The sequence below is a fragment of the Aquarana catesbeiana genome, unplaced genomic scaffold (assembly GCF_042186555.1).
Source record: "Aquarana catesbeiana isolate 2022-GZ unplaced genomic scaffold, ASM4218655v1 unanchor238, whole genome shotgun sequence".
NCBI lineage: Eukaryota > Metazoa > Chordata > Amphibia > Anura > Ranidae > Aquarana > Aquarana catesbeiana.
Window position 1 is genome coordinate 81,536 of NW_027362666.1, and position 23,646 is coordinate 105,181.

The 23,646-nt window shown below is 43.5% G+C and overlaps 1 protein-coding gene across 2 annotated transcripts; it reads left to right on the forward strand.

Annotated features, from left to right (window-relative positions):
- The first annotated feature begins 1,536 nt into the window (after positions 1–1,536).
- LOC141122079 (uncharacterized) lies at positions 1,537–22,324 on the forward strand. 2 transcript variants are annotated; one of them, XM_073611882.1, is made up of 8 exons: positions 1,537–1,654; positions 5,795–5,922; positions 6,009–6,132; positions 6,249–6,346; positions 6,436–6,663; positions 6,743–6,949; positions 7,071–7,212; positions 20,558–22,324. In XM_073611882.1, the coding sequence occupies exons 3-8, from the start codon at positions 6,048–6,050 to the stop codon at positions 21,715–21,717; spliced, it is 1,920 nt and encodes a 639-aa protein (XP_073467983.1). In that variant the 5' UTR covers positions 1,537–1,654; positions 5,795–5,922; positions 6,009–6,047; the 3' UTR covers positions 21,718–22,324. The 2 variants fall into 2 exon arrangements, with proteins under 2 accessions (XP_073467983.1, XP_073467984.1); XM_073611883.1 differs by lacking the exon at positions 6,436–6,663.
- Positions 22,325–23,646: the final 1,322 nt, after the last annotated feature.

Consider the following 23,646-nt stretch of genomic DNA (forward strand, 5'->3'; position numbering starts at 1 on the left):
ATTTACTGACAGAAAAAAGTAAAAAACATATTTTTTTCAAAATTTTTGGTCTTTTTTGTAAAAAATAAAAAACCCAGCAGTGATTAAATACCACCAAAAGAAAGCTCTATTTGTATGAAGAAAATGATAAAAAATGTGTTTGGGTTCAGTGTAGCATGACCGCGCAATTGTCATTCAAAGTGCAACAGTGCTGAAAACTGGCCTGGGCAGGAAAGGGGTGTAAGTGCCCAGTAGGCAAGGGGTTAAATACAAGCCGACACACTCTGAGAGGATGAGATCACAGAGCCTCTCCTCACTTCTTATCAGAGGCACTGAGCTCAATGGACAGCTTGGAGTCTTGGACCAATGGTAAAGTAGCATTGGCCCCAGCTGTCCAATAAAGATGCTGCAGTGGAGGCACGCCTCTCACTGCAGTGTCATAGAAGGGGGTGTGTCTAAAAGACAAACACTCCCTTTCAGCCCAGGCCTCTTATCTAGAAGGAAAAACGTGTTTATGTGTATAAGAATTACTCACAATCCCGTGTTTTCTCACACAGTTAGGAGGGAGAATGAGAATCTTCTGTTGATGAAAAGGTACGAGCTAAATCATATATTATTATGTTATAAGATAATCATTTATTATTTATCTATTTACTTTATCGTCATCATATGCTTCATTTAAAGTCCCACCACCCTGTTCTCGCCCCTTCTTTTGATATCTATTTACTGTGAAATTTCTGGTTATAACTTCAAACTTCAGTAATTTGTCTGTTAATCCACCTGCTTGAGTACAGATTTTGAAAATATAGTAAATTACCTTAAAATAATATATAATAATTATTTGGTTATTACTTATGGTAATTAACCCCTTCCCACCCAGGCCAATTCTGACACTTCTCTCCTACATGTAAAAATCATCATTTTTTTTTACTAGAAAATTTATCAAAACCCCCAAACATTTTATATATATATATATATTGTTTTAGGAGAGACCATAGAGAATATAATGGTGGTCATTGCAACTTTTTATATCACACGGTATTTGCGCAGCAATTCTTCAAACACGTTATTTTTTTAAAGAAACTGTTTCATGAATAAAAAAAAACAATAACGTTAGCCCGATTTTTTTTATATAATGTGAAAGATGATGTAACGCCGAGTAAATAGATACCTAACATGTCACGCTTTAAAATTGCGCACACTTGTGGAATGGCGCCAAACTTCAGTACTTAAAAATCTCCATAGGCGACGCTTTAAAAATGTTTACAGGTTACATGTTTAGAGTTATAGAGGAGGTCTAGTGATAGAATTATTGCTCTCGCTCTAACGATCGCGGTGTATGTAACCTGTGTGTATCCAGCTCTGATACTATCCAGTCCTTCACCAGCCACTCACCTCACCGCACGTCCCTGATACACACACAGCACAAGGCCGTGTTCACACTACCAGACGATTCTCTGGGCTGCAGTTCTTCTGATCTCCACAAGGTGGTGATCTCATTTCTACCAGGAAATCTCTATGGAAGACAGGAAGTGATGTCAGATACACACAGGAAGTCTCTATGGAAGACAGGAAGTGATGTTGGCACACACAGGAAGTGATGTCAGATGCAGACAAGACGATCCATGAGGTATAAAGTACAAAGAAGACGTTGCTGGAAGAGGCAGCAGAGGCGGTAATAAGATCTTATTTTCTATTTACACCCAGTAACCCCCCGTCATGTCCGTCCTCTTCCTCCATAGTCACTGTGATGTCTTTTATCTCCAGCAGATGATGATACACACATATATAGTGTGGAAATGTAGATTAACCCCTTCAGGGGGATCAGTTGATGATTAATATATCTTCCTTCCAAATCTGGCCATACATGGTTCAGTTTTATCGTTCATCCAGCGGGATGAGAGGAAAAAACTGAAGTGATTCCCCCATCCACACATTGGAGGGGGATGGGGGAATCCTCCCCGCTGCACTATTGTATTCTGACAATGGGGGGCGCTCCTCCGCTCTCAGAATACACAGATCAGTGATGAAGCTATTGGCTGCAGCCGCTGATGGAGTGACTTTTATCCGGCAGTGACCACACATGGATGGAAATGTGACCGATCCCTGCTGAACCAGCTGAATTTCCATGTAACTGTAGCACTGGTAGATTTTTCAATCTACCGCTTATAGGTAAATTTAATGGGTCATCTGTTCTGTACATAGTTCAGATTTAATTTACAGTTAGATTTGCCTCTGTTCTAGTTTGGCTGTGTTGCGTGCAGTTCCGCATTCTGCCTGTGGGTGTCGTTGTCACCATGGGTCGGTGTTGGAAAGCAACAAGCTGAAGTGTATAAGTGCTCTTCTGTCCCGGAGACAACTCGGCGGAGGTGGTCCTCCGGGTTGCATTCTGGGAGAGAGTATTTATGGGACAGATGCCATGTGTTAGAGAACTTTACCTAGTGGCCCTCCTGGTCTAGAGATATGTGTTAGTGAGTTCTAGCTCGCGGCCTGGAGGGTTGTGTTGCGGCAGCCGAGCGGGTGGACCCAGAAGTCTGTCTGCGGCCTGCTGTTAATGGGATGGTCCTGTGCTGTCTGTCCTGCGGGAAGAAGCCGGACAATCGGGAAGATCCAGGGGAGGACCCATCTTGGAAGGGACCATGCAAGGCTGGTCTTAAGAAGGGTCTGGTGAATAGAGGAGATATCCTAAACTAATCTACCGCACAAGTACTGTCGGGTCGGCTTAAAGGTTCTGGTACTGTGTTTGCTGTTCATCAGGGACTACTACATCCTGTGGCAGAGGATCGTACGGGTTTTGTTTCACCCAAGTTATCTCCCATTAAAGCATTGGAAAAGTACTAAAGTGACTGGTGCCTACATTGTCTGATAATAAGCTCAACGGGACCCTAGAACCGGTACTGGTGAAATTACAGGTAAAAAGGTGACGTAACAGCCCGCTAAAAATCAGCAGCTCCACCGTGAGTTAGTGCTACATATCTATGGTCACCATAAGTGACTTCCTCCCCTCCCCCTCATCTCCTTCATTATGTAAGTCATGCTGAGATAATCTCCCATTGGCTGAGCAATATTCTCATTTGTCTCTGAGCTCCTTCTTGCTATTCCTCGTCCTGCCTGTTGTTTCCTTGGATTGATTTTCTGTGTAGTGACCCCGGCTTCATCTCTTGGATGCGCTCGTCTGTTGCTTGTCCTGACCTTTATCCTGATTCCTGGATCTCCTCCTCATCTCTCCTCCATATCCTCTTACACAGCTTTTCTCCACACCTGCAGTGATCCTGGGGGGTGGAAACTTGGCACCAGCACTCAACAAAATCCATCCCCACCATTAGGGGCTCTGGAGAAAATTGTCTGCTATTTACACTCCGTTCCTCCGCACATCACCTGATCACATGAGAGCTTACTTTCACAGATTCCTGACAGATTTCTGTATGGTAAAGGTCAAAGTTCACTCTTCAGTTTAGGAGAGGAAGGACACACCCAGGAACAAAGATTTGGTTTGCACAGGAGCCTCCTATAGAGCCTCCCCCTCCAAATGTCCCTCCATCCAGAGTCTATATGACCTATGACATCACACTGACCTCACAGCTCCTCCTCCTCCCAATGTCCCTCCATCCAGAGTCTATATGTCCTATGACATCACACTGACCTCACAACTCCTCCTCCCAATGTCCATCCAGAGTCTATATGTCCTATGACATCACACTGACCTCACAGCTCCTCCCAATGTCCCTCCATCCAGAGTCTATATGTCCTATGACATCACACTGACCTCACAGCTCCTCCTCCCAATGTTCCTCCATCCAGAGTCTATATGTCCTATGATATCACACTGACCTCACAGCTCCTCCTCCCAATGTCCCTCCATCCAGAGTCTATATGTCCTATGACATCACACTGACCTCACAGCTCCTCCTCCCAATGTCCTTCCATCCAGAGTCTATATGTCCTATGACATCACACTGACCTCACAGCTCCTCCTCCCAATGTCCCTCCATCCAGAGTCTATATGTCCTATGACATCACACTGACCTCACAGCTCCTCCTCCCAATGTCCCTCCATCCAGAGTCTATATGTCCTATGACATCACACTGACCTCACAGCTCCTCCTCCCAATGTCCCTCCATCCAGAGTCTATATGTCCTATGACATCACACTGACCTCACAGCTCCTCCTCCCAATGTCCCTCCATCCAGAGTCTATATGTCCTATGACATCACACTGACCTCACATCTCCTCCCAATGTCCCTCCATCCAGAGTCTATATGTCCTATGACATCACACTGACCTCACAGCTCCTCCTCCCAATGTCCCTCCATCCAGAGTCTATATAAGACATGTGCATTCGTTTTCGTCCGAATTTCAGGTATTTTCGTTATCGTTTTAACAAACGATAACGAAAGTGCAGAATCTGAAAAACTAAAGATCCAACAAACAAATGCTTTATTTTCTTTTTTGTTGCTACAACAGTTCGATATAGATAGGAGATTCGACTTGATGATGACAATAACAATCTGTGTCCATCAAACCTGTGGTCGAATGTGCCTAACCTTAACTCTATTAGTCCAAGATTATTCTACATAGAGAGAAAAGATTCGACATAGAGAGAAAAGATAAATGAAAATAATGATGATGATGAATGTTATTGGCTGATTGTAACCAAAGAGGAGGAGCAGTAAATTAGCTAGAACTAAGTACACACGTACTTTGTCTTATGGTGTCTGTTGAAAGTTCTAAGAAGAGTGATGGAGCAGGTAAACTATACGGCGTCATACAGTTTAGCTGCTCCATCGAATCTTCTTTGAACATTCGACAGACACCATAAGCCTTCAATGACAGATTCCACCTTAATTTGGATTTTCGGACTAATGCAATTTTTAACGAAAAACGAAATAAATAAAAACGAATTTCGGGAGTAACTAAATAAATTTATTTTTCGGACGAAAACGAAATTCCAAAACAAAATATTTCAGTGTGCACAGTCTAGTCTATATGTCCTATGACATCACACTGACCTCACAGCTCCTCCTCCCAATGTCCCTCCATCCAGAGTCTATATGTCCTATGACATCACACTGACCTCACAGCTCCTCCTCCCAATGTCCCTCCATCCAAAGTCTATATGTCCTATGACATCACACTGACCTCACAGCTCCTCCTCCCAATGTCCCTCCATCCAGAGTCTATATGTCCTATGACATCACATTGACCTCACAGCTCCTCCTCCCAATGTCCCTTCATCCAGAGTCTATATGTCCTATGACATCACACTGACCTCACAGCTCCTCCTCCCAATGTCCATCCATCCAGAGTCTATATATCCTATGACATCACACTGACCTCACAGCTCCTCCTCCCAATGTCCCTCCATCCAGAGTCTATGTGTCCTATGACATCACACTGACCTCACAGCTCCTCCTCCCAATGTCCCTTCATCCAGAGTCTATATGTCCTATGACATCACAGTGACTTCACAGCTCCTCCTCTAATAGTCCATCCATCCAGAGTCTATATGTCCTATGACATCACACTGACCTCACAGCCCCTCCTCCCAATGTCCCTCTATCTGGCTTTTTTTCTGATGCTCTTAGGATGTGGGCGGACCCTTGGTATCCTCACTAGCAAAATGGGACTGTTGGTCCTGCATTGTATGTAATGACATCAGAATGTCTGCTACAAGCTTTTATCCTGCATAGTGTGGGGGTCCTGTGTGTGTAAATTATACCTTATCCTGAAGTGGGGCTTTAATAAAATGGAGACCTGAATGGTGAGGTGAGGAGGATTCTGGGAATAATATTTGATTTTACTATTTGTGTTCAGATCTAGAGTTTTCCTCCTGTGAAGTCTGGAGATCATATGACCATCACATTGCCTCCACCTCCCTCCCTGATAGAATAGAGAAGTACAAAGAAGATTCTAGAAGTCACCAGAGAGATCATGGAGGAGAGGTGAGCGGTGCTGGGAATTCTGGGACATTATCCAGTAACAGACAAGGGATGTGTCTGGATGGTGACTGTATCATTGTGTGTGTCAGGTTCCTATAAGGTGTCAGGATGTCACTGTCTATTTCTCCATGGAGGAGTGGGAGTATTTAGAAGGACACAAGGATCTCTACAAGGACGTCATGATGGACAATCAGCCGCCCCTCACATCACCGGGTAAGAGGAGACTTTATTGTAAAGGAGAGAGCAGTACGGAGGGTCCACCTAGATCCCCCATTATCTGATAAACACATAGAAACAATGTATTCAGTCAGTGTGTGTGTTTCCTACAGATGGATCCAGTAATGTGAACCCACCAGAGAGATGTCCCCGTCCTCTGTATTCCCGGGATTCCACACAGGAAGATCACACCATCCCTCACCATCATCAGGTAGATGAGGAACAATCACTGATAGTATCATTAGGATCTGTACATTATCTGCATTGTTACAATTGATGTCATTTTTATTATATATTCAGAGTGGAAACCTGAGAGAGTCTAAAATTGAAGTAAAAGAAGAGATAAAAGAGGAGGATGATGAGGATGGGGTGATGGAGGAGTCAGAGTTTCTAAAAGAACACAAAGATCTGTACCAGGACACCATGGTGGAGTCATCCAGCTACAGAAACCCACCAGAGAGATGTCCCCGTCCTCTGTATTCCCGGGATTCCACACAGGAAGGTCACACCATCCTTCACCATCATCAGGTAGATGAGGAACAATTATTGGTAGTTCTGATTTATACACAGCATGTTTATTACAATGAATGTTTTATTATATATTCAGAGTGGAAATCTCAGGGATGATAATATTGTTGTTAAAGAAGAGTATAAAGAGGAGGATGAAGAGTATGGAGTGATGGAGGAGTTTTCAGAAGGACACAAGGATAAGATGGAGCCACCAAATACCAGGAACCCACCAGAGAGATGTCCCCGTCCTCTGTATTCCCGGGATTCCACACAGGAAGATCACACCATCCCTCACTGTTACAAGGTTGGTGGGACGGAGGTTATAAAACACACTTATAGAGACAATGTGTGTATTTTTTGTGTAATGTCACAATAATAAAGCTTATATCTTACAGATGATATTCTCTCTCATTCTCTTGATTTAGAGTGGAGATCCAATCGATATAGAATTTGAGGTTAAATCAGAAGAAGAAGAGACGTATGTGAGGGATGATCAGCAGTCTATGGAGGAGGATGGAATAACGGGGACATTTATAGAGGAGGACACTCCTACAGAGATCAGCACAGGTGGGTCATTAACACTAATTACATTCCTCCACCCATACTGCTCACTGATTGGTCCAGAGTAGGGCAAAGACTGGGTGATATCAGCCTGTAATCCCCTGGTCACTTTCCTGAGCTGTGTTCCCCGTCCTGTATTCCTGTATTTCTCTCGGATAATCTTCCTTCTCTGTGCTGCAGACACAATTTATGTATCTAGACTGGATTTATGGAGATTCTGGGGTTCAGCTGGCTGCAAAATGTTCATTTTCACCATAAATGTTACTAGATCTGGGCACCTGGGGTATGTGTTTTGGGTCTTCTGCCCCATACCCGGATATGGCAAGATGTCTGACAGAACAATCCCCCCAGGATTACTTGCTCTGTTGTCTGCTGGCTGTGCCGGGTGGAGGGATATGTCTGTATAGTCTCAGACCCAAGTCACTGAGTGCAGTCTCAGGAGATGGGAGGTAGCGGTGTGGGACCTCTGCAACTTGTCTCATGTAAACATTTAATCTTCCACTGATTACTGAATACCAATATTATGAGTCCTGACCCTTACACCAGGGCTCAAAATTTCAAGTCCTGAGCTACTAGCCAGGCCTTAAGGGTTACTCGCCACCAGATGCTCCACCCAACCCAACCAGTCCCCGCCCCTAAACACACCCTCAGAAATGATCTCATGAAATGACACTTAAATGTTTTATGCAGAATTAAATTACAAAAATAAATATTAACAACAACTTTATCAGTGCCCCTCAGGACAGCCTCACCAGTGCCCCTCAATACAGCGAGACCTGTGCCTATCAATAGAGTCTCACCTGTGCCCCTTAATACAGTCTCACCTGTGCTCATCAATAGAGTCTCAACTGTGCTCATCAATAGAGTCTCAACTGTGCCCATCAATAGAGTTTCAACTGTGCCCATCAATAGAGTCTTAGCTGTGCCCATCAATAGAGTCTTAGCTGTGTCCATCAATAGAGTCTTAGCTGTGCCCATCAATAGAGTCTTAGCTGTGCCCATCAATAGAGTCTTAGCTGTGCCCATCAATAGAGTCTTAGCTGTGTCCATCAATAGAGTCTTAGCTGTGTCCATCAATAGAGTCTTAGCTGTGTCCATCAATAGAGTCTTAGCTGTGTCCATCAATAGAGTCTTAGCTGTGCCCATCAATAGAGTCTTAGCTGTGCCCATCAATAGTCTTAGCTGTGCCCATCAATAGAGTCTTAGCTGTGCCCATCAATAGAGTCTCAGCTGTGCCCATCAATAGAGTCTCAGCTGTGCCCATCAATAGAGTCTCAGCTGTGCCCATCAATAGAGTCTCAGCTGTGCCCATCAATAGAGTCTCAGCTGTGCCCATCAATAGAGTCTCAGCTGTGCCCATCAATAGAGTCTCAGCTGTGCCCATCAATAAAGCCTCACCTGTGCCCATCAATAAAGCCTCACCTGTGCCCATCAATAAAGCCTCACCAGTGCAGATGAAGAGTCGAGCTGGCCGATTATCAGAGAGCGGGGATTGCCCGCTGTAACAGCTTTCATTTGAATTGCTGGGTTCCAGGTGCCGCTCACCATCACAAAGTCCCGCATCCTTGCCCGGCGCCTCCTGGCATTGGACTGGTGTAATGTCTATCAAATGCGCCGGGCGAGGAGGCAGGGCTGTATATGAAGGTGAGCTGCGCCGGGAACCCAGCAATTCAAATGAAAGCTGTTACTATGGGCAATCCCCGCTCTCTGATGATCGGCCAGCTCGACTCTTCCTCTCCTCTCTTCCCCTGGCTGGGACAACGGCTCCCATTCAACCCCCGCTTGCTGGTGGTGCTCGCCCCCCTCCTCCGAGGCAGCACAATACGAGTAGGCGAGTGGAAAATTTGAGGGCCGCCTTACACTATATACTCTATATTGTACATTACATGTTCCTGACCCCTGCACTATATACTCTATATTGTACATTACATACTCCTGACCCCTGCACTATATACTCTATATTGTACATTACATACTCCTGACCCCTGTACTATATACTCTATATTGTACATTACATGTTCCTGACCCCTGTACTATATACTCTATATTGTACATTACATACTCCTGACCCCTGCACTATATACTCTATATTGTACATTACATACTCCTGACCCCTGCACTATATACTCTATATTGTACATTACATAATTCTGATACTATAAAATCCTAATTGTTGTATCCTATATAATAAGTTGTACATTACATAGTCCTGACTTCTTTTACACCCATTTTCTAACAGCTGGAGATTTTATATCTGATGATTTGATTGGAGCACAGACTTTTACATGTTGATAATAATGTGATAACATCCTCCAACTTTGAAACCTTAAACAGAAAGTGATAATGAGGGAGGAGTCAATAACCCAATGATGGTGGTCTTCAGGATCAGTCCAGTCTTCATCTTGGTTGTTCTTCCCCCATCCTCACTCTCTGACCTCTGGTGGGGCTCAGCCCCGCTGTTATTCATGACTAAAACATGGACTAAATAAGGAAGTGCAGGACTTCTTGTGTTGGGAAGATGGCAATGAGTGATAGAGGGGGTGGGGACACTCGTCCTATAATCTCCTCATTACTGTCACTCCTATAAAGGAAAATGTTTATTATAATTGATTATGAAAATAGTTGTCAACTATTTTCATAATCGATTAGTTGGTCAGTCGATTAATTGGCCTTCATACAGAATGCATTATTTCTTTACATATCAGAAAATACAGCTCAGTACACCATCCATACATGTCAGTAAATGATTGAGAATTTGAATGTGTGAGGAGCAATGCCTCATGGGACATGTAGTCCTGGGGAAGAGAAGGAAGCAAGTGATTCTAAAGGCAGAAGTTTATCTTCCTATAGGGGAACTCTATACTATACTTTGTAGATTCCTATAGGAGAACTCTGAAGGCAGGAGGAGCCAGAAGTGCTGGTGGGGGGGTCCATAAGAGGAGAATTGGGCTGCTCTGTTCAAAACCATTACACGGAGCAGGTAATTATGACAAGTTTGTTTACAAAAAAAAAAGAAATCCAACATTTACAATGACTTTAACCACTTGCCGACCGCCTCACGACAATATACGTCAGCAGAATGGCACGGGCAGGCAGAATCACGTACCCGTACGTGATCTGCCTCCCGCGGGCGGGGGGTCCGTTGGACCACCCCCCCCCGGTGCCCGAGGCGGTCGGCTTCTGTCCAGCGGCGATCGGAGGTGAGGGGGAGGCCATCCATTCGTGGCCCCCCCCTCACGATCGCCGCCGGCCAATGAAATCATTCCTATGCTGCTGTATGGTAAACAGCAGCAAAGGAAATGATGTCATCTCACCTCGGCTTGGTATTTTCCGTTCCGGCGCCGAGGAGAGAAGACTGTAATGTGAGTGCACAACACACAATAGAACATGCCAGGCACACAAAACACCCCCCGATCACCCCCCAATCACCCCCCCCCCCCGTCACACTGACACCAATAGCAGTTTTTTTTTTTCTGATTACTGCATGGTGTCAGTTTGTGACAGTTAGTGTGTTAGGGCAGTTAGTATTAGCCCCCTTCAGGTCTAGGGTACCCCCTAACCCCCCCTAATAAAGTTTTAACCCCTTGATCACTCCCTGTCACCAGTGTCACTAAGCGATCATTTTTCTGATCGCTGTATTAGTGTCGCTGGTGACAGGGACCCCCATCTATACTACCGAATAAAGGTTTTAACCCCTTGATTGCCCCCTAGTTAACCCTTTCACCACTGATCACCGTATAACTGTTACGGGTGACGCTGGTTAGTTTGTTTTATTTTTTATAGTGTCAGGGCACCCGCCGTTTATTACCGAATAAAGGTTTAGCCCCCTGATCGCCCGGCGGTGATATGTCGCCCCAGGCAGCGTCAGATTAGCGCCAGTACCGCTAACACCCACGCACGCACCGTACACCTCCCTTAGTGGTATAGTATCTGAACGCATCAATATCTGATCCGATCAGATCTATACTAGCGTCCCCAGCAGTTTAGGGTTCCCACAAACGCAGTGTTAGCGGGATCAGCCCAGATACCTGCTAGCACCTGCGATTTGCCCCTCCGCCCGGCCCAGCCCACCCAAGTGCAGTATCGATCGATCACTGTCACTTACAAAACACTAAACGCATAACTGCAGCGTTCGCAGAGTCAGGCCTGATCCCTGCGATCACTAACAGTTTTTTTGGTAGCGTTTTGGTGAACTGGCAAGCGCCAGCGGCCTAGTACACCCCGGTCGTAGTCAAACCAGCACTGCAGTAACACTTGGTGACGTGGCGAGTCCCATAAGTGCAGTTCAAGCTGGTGAGGTGACAAGCACAAGTAGTGTCCCGCTGCCACCAAGAAGAAGACAAACACAGGCCCGTCGTGCCCATAGTGCCCTTCCTGCTGCATCCGCCAATCCTAATTGGGAACCCACCGCTTCTGCAGCGCCCGTACTTCCCCCATTCACATCCCCAACCAAATGCAGTCGGCTGCATGAGAGGCATTTTCTTTATGTCCTCCCGAGTACCCCTACCCAACAAACCCCCCCAAAAAAGATGTCATGTCTGCAGCAAGCGCGGATATAGGCGTGACACCCGCTATTATTGTCCCTCCTGTCCTGACAATCCTGGTCTTTGCATTGGTGAATGTTTTGAACGCTACCATTCACTAGTTGAGTATTAGCGTAGGGTACAGCATTGCACAGACTAGGCACACTTTCACAGGGTCTCCCAAGATGCCATCGCATTTTGAGAGACCCGAACCTGGAACCGGTTACAGTTATAAAAGTTAAAGTTACAAAAAAAAGTGTAAAAAAAAATATATATATATATAAAAAATTTTTAAAAAATAGTTGTCGTTTTATTGTTCTCTCTCTCTCTCTATTCTCTCTATTGTTCTGCTCTTTTTTACTGTATTCTATTCTGCAATGTTTTATTGTTATTATGTTTTATCATGTTTGCTTTTCAGGTATGCAATTTTTTATACTTTACCGTTTACTGTGTTTTTTTTTAACCATTTTTTTGTCTTCGGGTACGCCATTCACGACTTTGAGTGGTTATACCAGAATGATGCCTGCAGGTTTAGGTATCATCTTGGTATCATTCTTTTCAGCCAGCGGTCGGCTTTCATGTAAAAGCAATCCTAGCGGCTAATTAGCCTCTAGACTGCTTTTACAAGCAGTAGGAGGGAATGCCCCCCCCCCCCACCGTCTTCCGTGTTTTTCTCTGGCTCTCCTGTCTCAACAGGGAACCTGAGAATGCAGCCGGTGATTCAGCCAGCTGACCATAGAGCTGATCAGAGACCAGAGTGGCTCCAAACATCTCTATGGCCTAAGAAACCGGAAGCTACGAGCATTTTATGACTTAGATTTCGCCGGATGTAAACAGGGCCATTGGGAAATTGGGAAAGCATTTTATCACACCGATCTTGGTGTGGTCAGATGCTTTGAGGGCGGAGGAGAGATCTAGGGTCTAATAGACCCCAATTTTTTCAAAAAAGAGTACCTGTCACTACCTATTGCTATCATAGGGGATATTTACATTCCCTGAGATAACAATAAAAATGATTAAAAAAAAATGAAAGGAACATTTTAAAAATAAGATAAAAAAGCAAAAAAATAATAAATAAATTAAAAAAAGCACCCCTTTTGCCCCCTGCTCTCGCGCTAAGGCGAACGCAATCGGCGGTCTGTCGTCAAACGTAAACAGCAATTGCACCATGCATGTGAGGTATCACCGCGACGGTCAGATCGAGGGCAGTAATTTTTGCAGTAGACCTCCTCTGTAAATCTAAAGTGGTAACCTGTAAAGGCTTTTAAAGGCTTTTAAAAATGTATTTATTTTGTTGCCACTGCACGTTTGTGCGCAATTTTAAAGCATATCATGTTTGGTATCCATGTACTCGGCCTAAGATCATCTTTTTTATTTCATCAAACATTTGGGCAATATAGTGTGTTTTAGTGCATTAAAATGTAAAAAAGTGTGTTTTTTCCCCAAAAAATGCGTTTGAAAAATCGCTGCGCAAATACTGTGTGAAAAAAAAAAAATGAAACACCCACCATTTTAATCTTAGGGCATTTGCTTTAAAAAAATATATAATGTTTGGGGGTTCAAAGTAATTTTCTTGCAAAAAAAAATAATTTTTTCATGTAAACAAAAAGTGTCAGAAAGGGCTTTGTCTTCAAGTGGTTAGAAGAGTGGGTGATGTGTGACATAAGCTTCTAAATGTTGTGCATAAAATGCCAGGACAGTTCAAACCCCCCAAATGACCCCATTTTGGAAAGTAGACACCCCAAGCTATTTGCTGAGAGGCATGTCGAGTCCATGGAATATTTTATATTGTGACACAAGTTGCGGGAAAGAGACAATTTTTTTTATTTTTTTGCGCAAAGTTGTCACTAAATGATATATTGCTCAAACATGCCATGGGAATATGTGAAATTACACCCCAAAATACATTCTGCTGCTTCTCCTGAGTACGGGGATACCACATGTGTGGGACTTTTTGGGAGCCTAGCCGCGTACGGGACCCCGAAAACCAAGCACCGCCTTCAGGCTTTCTAAGGACGTGAATTTTTGCTTTCACTCTTCACTGCCTATCACAGTTTCGGAGGCCATGGAAAGCCCAGGTGGCACAAACCCCCCCCAAATGACCCCATTTTGGAAAGTAGACACCCCAAGCTATTTGCTGAGAGGTATAGTGAGTATTTTGCAGACCTCACTTTTTGTCACAAAGTTTTGAAAATTGAAAAAAGAAAAAAAAAAAGTTTTTTCTTGTCTTTCTTCATTTTCAAAAACAAATGAGAGCTGCAAAATACTCACCATGCCTCTCAGCAAATAGCTTGGGGTGTCTACTTTCCAAAATGGGGTCATTTGGGGGGGTTTTATGCCACCTGGGCATTCCATGGCCTCCGAAACTGTGATAGGCAGTGAAGAGTGAAATCAAAAATTTACACCCTTAGAAATCCTGAAGGCAGTGATTGGTTTTCGGGGCCTCGTACGCGGCTAGGTTCCCAAAAAGTCCCACACATGTGGTATCCCCATACTCAGGAGAAGCAGCTAAATGTATTTTGGGGTGCAATTCCACATATGCCCATGGCCTGTGTGAGCAATATATCATTTAGTGACAACTTTGTGCAAAAAAAAAAAAAAAAAATTGTCACTTTCCCGCATTTTGTGTCAAAATATAAAATATTTCATGGACTCAGCATGCCTCTCAGCAAATAGCTTGGGGTGTCTACTTTCCAAAATGGGGTAATTTGGGGGGGTTTTATGCCATCTGAGCATTTTATGGCCTTCAAAACTGTGATAGGCAGTGAGGAGTAAAATCAAAAATTTACACCGTTAGAAATCCTGAAGGCGGTGATTGGTTTTCGGGGCCCCGTACGCGGCTAGGCTCCCAAAAAGTCCCACACATGTGGTATCCCCATACTCAGGAGAAGCAGCTGAATGTATTTTGGGGTGCAATTCCACATATGCCCATGGCCTGTGTGAGCAATATATCATTTAGTGACAACTTTTTGTAATTTTTTTTTTTTTTTTGTCATCATTCAATCACTTGGGACAAAATTCAATGGGCTCAACATGCCTCTCAGCAATTTCCTTGGGGTGTCTACTTTCCAAAATGGGGTCATTTGTGGGGGTTTTGTACTGCCCTGTCATTTTAGCACCTCAAGAAATGACATAGGCAGTCATAAACTAAAAGCTGTGTAAATTCCAGAAAATGTACCCTAGTTTGTTGGCGCTATAACTTTTGCGCAAACCAATAAATATACACTTCTTAACATTTTTTTTACCAAAGACATGTGGCCGAATACATTTTGGCCTAAATGTATGACTAAAATTGAGTTTATTGGATTTTTTTTTATAACAAAAACTAGAAAATATCATTTTTTTTCAAAATGTTCGGTCTTTTTCCGTTTATAGCGCAAAAAATAAAAACGGCAGAGGTGATCAAATACCATCAAAAGAAAGCTCTATTTGTGGGAAGAAAAGGACGCAAATTTCGTTTGGGTACAGCATTGCATGACCGCGCAATTAACAGTTAAAGCGACGCAGTGCCAAATTGGAAAAAGTCCTCTGGTCATTAAGGGGGTAAAACCTTCTGGGGCTGAAGTGGTTAAGGATGGTTTGAATTTGTAATTACAATTTATATTACTAGATGCTTATAACTGGCTCCTAGTAGAGGACATTTGCCAAGACACATCATACTTTATACCCACTTCAACCTCGGGGGTCATTTTTCATCCTATTTTTTGTGTAATTGTTTGAAGAAGCACGTAAGGCTGTAACTATCAACTGTATTTCTGTCAACGTGGTTTCCTTCCACCATGTTTTTATATTCTATATACTATTAAACTGTTTTCATACAAACTATATATACTTTTGTCTACGTCCTTGAGGTACCGAGATAGTTCAAACCCTTTTCTCGCTTTGCAGGGGCACTTCTGAGGTGACCCCATGCACCCATTTCTATGATATATGAAGGGTTCAAAATTTCAAGTCCTGAGCTACTAGCCAGGCCTCAAAGGTTACTCGCCACCAGTTGCCCAACCCCTTCCCTGCCCCGCCCCTAATCACGCCCTCATTATCTCATGAAATTACACTTAATGTTTTATGCAGAATTAAGTTATAAAAATAAATATTAACAACAACTCTATCCGTGTCCACCAATGCAGCCTACCCGTATCCACCAATGCCTGTGTCCGCCAGTGCAGCCTGCGTCCCCCCCAGTGCAGCCTGCATCCCCCCGGTGCAGCCTGCATCCCCCCAATGCAGCCTGTGTCCACCAGTGCAGCCTGCGTCCCCCCAATGCAGCCTGCGTCCCCCCCCAATGCAGCCTGCGTCCACCCAATGCAGCCTGCGTCCCCCCCAATTCAGCCTGCGTCCCCCCAATGCAGCCTGCATCCCCCCAATACAGCCTGTCCCCCCCAATGCAGCCTGTGTCCCCCCAATGCAGCCTGTGTCCTCCCAATGCAACCTGTATCCTTCCAATGCAGCCTGTGTCCCCCCAGATCAGCCTGTGTTCCCCCCAGTGCAGCCTGTGTCCCCCCCAGTGCAGCCTGTGTCCCCCCAGTGCAGCCTGTGTCCCCCCCAGTGCAGCCTGTGTCCCCCCCAGTGCAGCCTGTGGCCCCCCCAGTGCAGCCTGTGGCCCCCCCAGTGCAGCCTGTGGCCCCCCCAATGCAGCCTGTGTCCCTCCCAGTGCAGCCTACCTGTGCATAGGAAGAGAGCTGCTGCCTGGTTGATTAGAGCGCTGGGGAACATAACAGCTTTCATTTCAATAGCTGTGTGTTCCCCGCCGCACGCCGTCATATACAGCCCCTCCCCCTTGTCCAGGCACTTTGATAAACAGATCACCCGTCCAATCCTGGGATAGGTGATCTGTCTATCAAAAGTTCTCAGGACAAGGGGGAGGGGCTGTATATGATGGCGCATGGCGGGGAACACACAGCTATTGAAATGAAAGCTGTTATGTTTCCCAGCGCTCTAATCAACCAGGCGGCGGTGGCTCTCCTCTCTTCCCCTACAATTGCTTGGAGAATGGCTCCAGTACTATCCAGGCTGCCGGCGGTGCTCGCCTCCCCCCGCTCCCAGGCAGCCCACAATCACCAGCCCTCAAAATCCACTCGCAAAATGCGAGCAGGCGAGTGGAATTTTTGAGGTCTGATATATGGATGATGGTACCCACCCTTACCCTATAATATACCTTAAATTGAGGCAATACTGATAAATTATGCAGAGATAAGTTATAAAAATGAATATTAACAACAGCTTTATCCGTGCCCATCAGTGCAGCCTATCAAAGTCCCGAGACCAGGAGGCGGATCTGTATGTGACAGCGAGTGCGGGGAACACACAGCAGTTGAAACGAAAGCCGCTAGTGATGTTCCCCACTCACTGATCATGCAGCCGGCTCCCTCCTCTCTCTTCCTTTCCGCGATCGCTGGGAGAAGGACTCCAATTCAACCTGCCTTCCAGCGGTGCTCTCCTTATAATGTGATAATAATGCGATAACATCCTCAAACTTTGGAACCTTAAACAGAAAGTGATAATGAGGGAGGAGTCAATAACCCAATGATGGTGGTCTTCAGGATCAGTCCAGTCTTCATCTTGGTTGTTCTCCCCCCATCCTCACTCTCTGACCTCTGGTGGGGCTCAGCCCCGCTGTTATTCATGACTAAATCTTGGACTGAAGTGCAGGACTTCTTGAGTTGGGAAGATGGCAATGAGTGATAGAGGGGGAGGGGACACTTGCCCTTTAATACCCTCATCAGTGTCACTCCTATAAAATACAGTTCTCGTTGTTTCCTCACTCTTTGACTAAGGTCCATGAATAAAGAAATGATTTGGTAGGAGATCCAAGATGTAGGGCTGAAACAAACCAATCTTCTTGCCAAACCAATCTACTAACCTTCTATGAGGAGGTGAGTTGCCATCTAGATAAAGGAAGGCCCGTAGACGTGGTGTATCTGGATTTTGCAAAAGCATTTGACACAGTTCCCCATAAACGTTTACTGTACAAAATAAGGTGCGTTGGCATGGACCATAGGGTGAGTACATGGATTGAAAACTGGCTACAAGGGCGTGTTCAGAGGGTGGTGATAAATGGGGAGTACTCGGAATGGTCAGGGGTGGATACTAAGCTAAGCAGGGCAATAACTTCTCTGCAGGATGTGGAAACCTTGCAAAAAGATCTGAACAAATTAATGGGGGAGGGGCGACTACATGGCAAATGAGGTTCAATGTAGAAAAATGTAAAATAATGCATTTGGGTGGCAAAAATATGAATGCAATCTATAGACTGGGGGAAGAACCTCTGGGGGAATCTAGGATGGAAAAGGACCTGGGGGTCCTAGTAGATGATAGGCTCAGCAATGGCATGCAATGCCAAGCTGCTGCTAACAAAGCAAACAGAATATTGGCATTAAAAGGGGATCAACTCCAGAGATAAAACGATAATTCTCCCGCTCTACAAGACTCTGGTCCGGCCGCACCTGGAGTATGCTGTCAAGTTCTGGGCACCAGTCCTCAGGAAGGATGTACTGGAAATGGAGCGAGTACAAAGAAAGGCAACAAAGCTAATAAAGGGTCTGTAGGATCTTAGTTATGAGGAAAGGTTGTGAGCTCTGAACTTATTCTCTCTGGAGAAGAGACGCTTGAGAGAGGATATGATTTCAATGTATAAATACCGGACTGGTGACCCCACAATAGGGAGAAAACTTTTTTGCGGAAGGGAGTTTAACAAGACACGTGGCCCCTCCTTAAGATTAGAAGAAAAGAGGTTTAACCTTAAACTACGTAGAGGGTTCTTTACTGTAAGATCAGCAAGGATGTGGAATTCCCTTCCACAGGCGGTGGTCTCAGCGGGGAGCATCGATAGTTTCAAGAAACTATTAGATAAGCACCCGAATGACCGCAACATACAGGGATATATAATGTAATACTGACATATAATCACACACATAGGATGGACTTGTGTCTTTTTTCGACCTCACCTAATATGTAACAAATAATCGATGATATGCAATTATGAAAATAGTTTGTTGGGAAGATGGCAATGAGTGATAGAGGGGGTGGGGGACTCGTCCTATAATCCCCTCATCACTGTCACTCCTATAAAATACAGTTCTCATTGTTTCCTCACTCTCTGACTAAGGTCCATGAATAAACAAATGAACTGGTAGGAGATTCAGAGATGTGAGGCTGAAACAACTAATAAATTATGAAAATAGCTGTCAACTATTTTTATAATCGATTAGTTGGTCAGTCAATTAATTGGCCTGCATACAGAATGCGTTATTTCTTTACATATCGGAAAATACAGCTCAGTTCACTATCCATACATGTCAGTAAATGCCTGAGAACTTGAATGTGTGAGGAGCAATGCCTCATGGGACATGTAGTCCTGGGCAAAAGAAAGAAGCAAGTGATTCTAAAGGCAGAAGTTTTTTTATCTTCCTATAGGGGAACTCTATACTATACTTTGTGCCTCCCTATAGGGGAACTCTATACTATACTTTGTGCCTCCCTGTAGGAGAACTCTATACTATACTTTGTGTCTTCCTATAGGAGAACTCTTTACAGAAAAGTAGAATTATGGCTGCTCTGTGAAAAAACATTACACAGAGCAGGTAAGTATGACAAGTTTGTTAAAAAAAAAAAAACATTTACAATGACTTTAAGGTCTCTGTGCAGGAAGATCAGCATCTGACCCCAGAGAAGGTGGAGGCTGATAGACTGGAGGTAATAGAAGGCATTACTATTATATAAAGTAAAAGTTTACTAGTATTGTGCTTTATATATAAAATTATTATATCCATGAAAAAAGTCTCAGCTTTCAGTATTACTTTAATATAAAAGTCCCCCCTCCCCCCTCTAACCTCCATTTATCTTCATGTGTGACTCACAGGTAATATACCCATATGTCCTACTTCTGGGTATATTTATTATTATTATACACAATTTATATAGCCCCATCATAACAGATGATTAAATAAAATCATGCTGCTGCTGCTAAATGTCCTATGCTGGCCATACACGGATCGATTTTTGGATGAGAATATTCGCACAAATATTTGTATGAAAATTATTTGTACATTCAATGAATAGATGAGTGTAGTTTGAAAATTCCACTTGCTTTTAACATTCAATTATAAAATGAATGTAACTTTGAGCAAAAACCACATACACAATGTAAAAATTTGTTCGATGGAGAAAAGTTTTCTGTTCTGCTCCTTTGAATTTTCTCGTCACTGTGGTGGAAAATGAACGCCGATTTGACCCGACTAATGGTTAGAAAATTGGATGAATGTTTTTTTGAAAGAAAAATGAGTTTGTGTTCGGCCAGCATAAGTGACATCAGGTGCAGGGAGCTTGTACCCACCTACCTGTCTATGACAAGGGAGTCTGTCATCCATCATATTATATTACACTCCTGTCTGATCATCTGCAAAACAGCGTTTTACATCTTTTTTATAATTTAATAATGTTGATCTCTGATTCTGATATGTAGCAGATTCTCCCTCTAATAATACATCTATCTGTCTGTTATTCTCAGAGTGGATTAAATATCCAACTATATATCTGGATATTTATATTTACCGCTGTATATAGATATTCAACAATATTAACTAAATTATACACCAACCTTTTTTTGAGGTTTTTATCCAATTAGTTGATTAATCGAAACAATAATCATCCATCTAATCAATTCTGAAAATAATCATTAGTTGCCGCCCTACAGAGGACCCATTTACTAGTTACCTTGAGGGGGGAATTGTAAGATCCTCAGAGACAAAGCTGCCTGATGTGGGCGGAGTCCTGGTTTAGGGGAACCAATCTGCTCATGTCTAGTAATAATCTTTATATTTCTATTTTAGTAGATGGACGGGAGATGAGGAAAACCTCAGAGGATTGTCTCACTTTGTCTCCAGACTGTAAAGTAGAAGATGAGGACATCACACAGTATAGTCCAGGAGAAAACCCGACTACCTCAAATGTCCATCCGGCACCACACAGTGTAGATGGACCATCGTATTCCTCTTATCCTGAGGAACCTCAGACTGTGAGGGACGGTGCCGTCCTTCCAACAGATAAGAGCTTTTCCTGTACTGAGTGCGGGAAGTGTTTACCTTCTAAATCCAAACTTAATGTGCATATAAGATCTCACACAGGGGAGAAGCCATATTCCTGTCCTGAGTGCGGGAAGTGTTTTTCAAAGACGTTCGGTCTTTACACACATCAGAGATCTCACACAGGGGAGAAGCCATATTCCTGTCCTGAGTGCGGGAAATGCTTTATACAAAAATCAGACCTTGTCAGACATCAGAGATCTCACACTGGGGAGAAGCCGTATTCCTGTCCTGAGTGCAGGAAATGTTTTTCAGAGAAGTCCAGTCTTTCTGCACATCAGAGATCTCACACGGGGGAGAAGCCGTGTTCCTGTCCTGAGTGCGGAAAATGTTTTTCCAGGAAGTCCTATCTTTACAGACATCAGAGATCTCACACAGGGGAGAAGCCGTATTCCTGTCCTGAGTGCGGAAAATGTTTTTCACAGAAGTCCAATCTTTACATACATCAGAGATCTCACACGGGGGAGAAGCCATATTCCTGTCCTGAGTGCGGGAAATGTTTTTCAGAGAAGTCCAGACTTTCCGCACATCAGAGATCTCACACTGGGGAGAAGCCGTATTCCTGTCCTGAGTGTGGGAAATGTTTTTCAGAGAAGTCCAGTCTTTCCGCACATCAGAGATCTCACACGGGGGAGAAGCCGTGTTCCTGTCCTGAGTGCGGAAAATGTTTTTCCAGGAAGTCCTATCTTTACAGACATCAGAGATCTCACACAGGGGAGAAGCCGTATTCCTGTCCTGAGTGCGGAAAATGTTTTTCAGAGAAGTCCAGTCTTTCCGCACATCAGAGATCTCACATGGGGGAGAAGCCGTATTCCTGTCCTGAGTGCGGGAAATGTTTTTCAGAGAAGTCCAGTCTTTCCGCACATCGGAGATCTCACACGGGGGAGAAGCCGTATTCCTGCTCTTAGTTTTTCAGAGAAGTCCAGTCTTTCCGCAGATCAGAGATCTCGCACGGGGAGAAGCTGCATTCCTGTCCTGAGTTCGGGAAATGTTTTACACAGAAGTCCCATCTTTCCACACATCAGAGATCTGACATGGGGGAGAAGCCGTATTCCTGTCCTGAGTGAGGGAATTGTTCCTCACTGAAGTCCTGTCTTCCTGTACATCAGGGATCCCACACAACCCTCGAGGTGTATTAGTGCCTTGAGTGCGGGAAATGTCTTCTATATGAATGTTGCTGGACATCACAGCTCTCATGTGGGGAAGAAGCACACCCTGATATACACCTCAGATATACTCCATGGCTGATCTTCATCATGTAAGAAACAGTTCATAAGGAGATAAGAGATCACCAAAGACATGGATGAAGTGTTGTACCATGTTGGCCATTGATAGCAGTAGAAAAATAAAAATGGAGTCATTACCTTTCATTGGCTGAGTACATTTTGTGGTGTAAGATTTCACAAACACTTAGAGGTCTCTTTAAGAAAAAAAATAGTTGAAGGGTTATGACCGGCATTCGCCCAGCCATAATGAATATTGGCCGTATTTTATTTCATAAACTGATTTCCTTGATTCCATCTAATGACCATAATGCAGTATTGCACTAATTGAGGTATTTCAGGAAAAATATCAGATTATGGCCACTAGATGGAGCTGATCATAAGAAATCACTGTGTTTAAATCACAGCCAGAAATTGTAACAGCTGGATGAATGATTGTCACATTAGTCCAATACTTTTTATGAAAAATAGACCTCTTAGTCTCCTTCATCAGACATGTCTTCATACTAATACCTGAGATCATACTCATACACTTATCAGTACAGTACACACTGAAGGATATAACTAAATAAGCCAACACTATTATACTAACCATTGATTTAAAATGAGAAATACTATTGACTCGGTTAAATTGATGATAGGCAACTCCTATCCTCATATTGATTAGTGGTTCCAAATTAATAATAACTACTGCAGTAGGGAACAGACACAAAAGATACGCTCAGCATCTTTCCAAATAACTGTTCTGCCTTATGACACAATTGAAGGTTTTTATGCACACGTAGGTATCACATTGATATTACAATTGTACGTTTATGGTAACAAGGGGCGTTACATAGGCAGGCTAATTCTAATCAGGACTCAAAAGAATGTAAACATTTACTGAAAACCTTATTAGTGCCGTGTGCACAGTGAGGGCAGTGTGCGATACATACAAAATACAATACAATTATATACAGAACTTACAAATTTCCATTACAGTCTCCCCTCTTTTGATCAATATTTTGATCACTCAATTGTGGAGAAAATAATAGCTGAGCAACTTTTTCATTACCAAATGACTTTTCATTGTGAAAAACAAATGATTGATAAGACATATTTACAGAGTACTGGCTGTACACTCCTGTGACCAGAATGGCCTTCTAGCTGAATTGTGGACATGCTGACTTATCAGCATATGTAAACACAGACAATTCTACATAAAATGGAAGACGTACAAAAGAAAAATATGACTTCAACATGGCTAAACTACTTTTCAAATATATATATCTCTTACAATTAAAGTAATTAAATCAAAAAGTACCCTAGACTGTGATCATAAGAGGGAAACAAATCAAACACAGAGATTTCTTTAATTTAGTCATTTTTGCAGTGTCTGGTGTGGATCCAGGTGACTTTTCCTTCAAGTTTTGCACAACTGTACATGAAATAGATGCTGTATTGAGTCTCCAAACATTTCCTTATATATAAATGTCTCTTAACAATCCACAAGTCACCTGGCTTTAGTTTTAGATCCTTCCAAACTTTTAGGATCTGGAATTGGGGAGAAAAAACATAAATTAGTTTGTCAAAAAACCTTAAAAGATCAGCAACGTTCTCTGTGAGATCCGAATG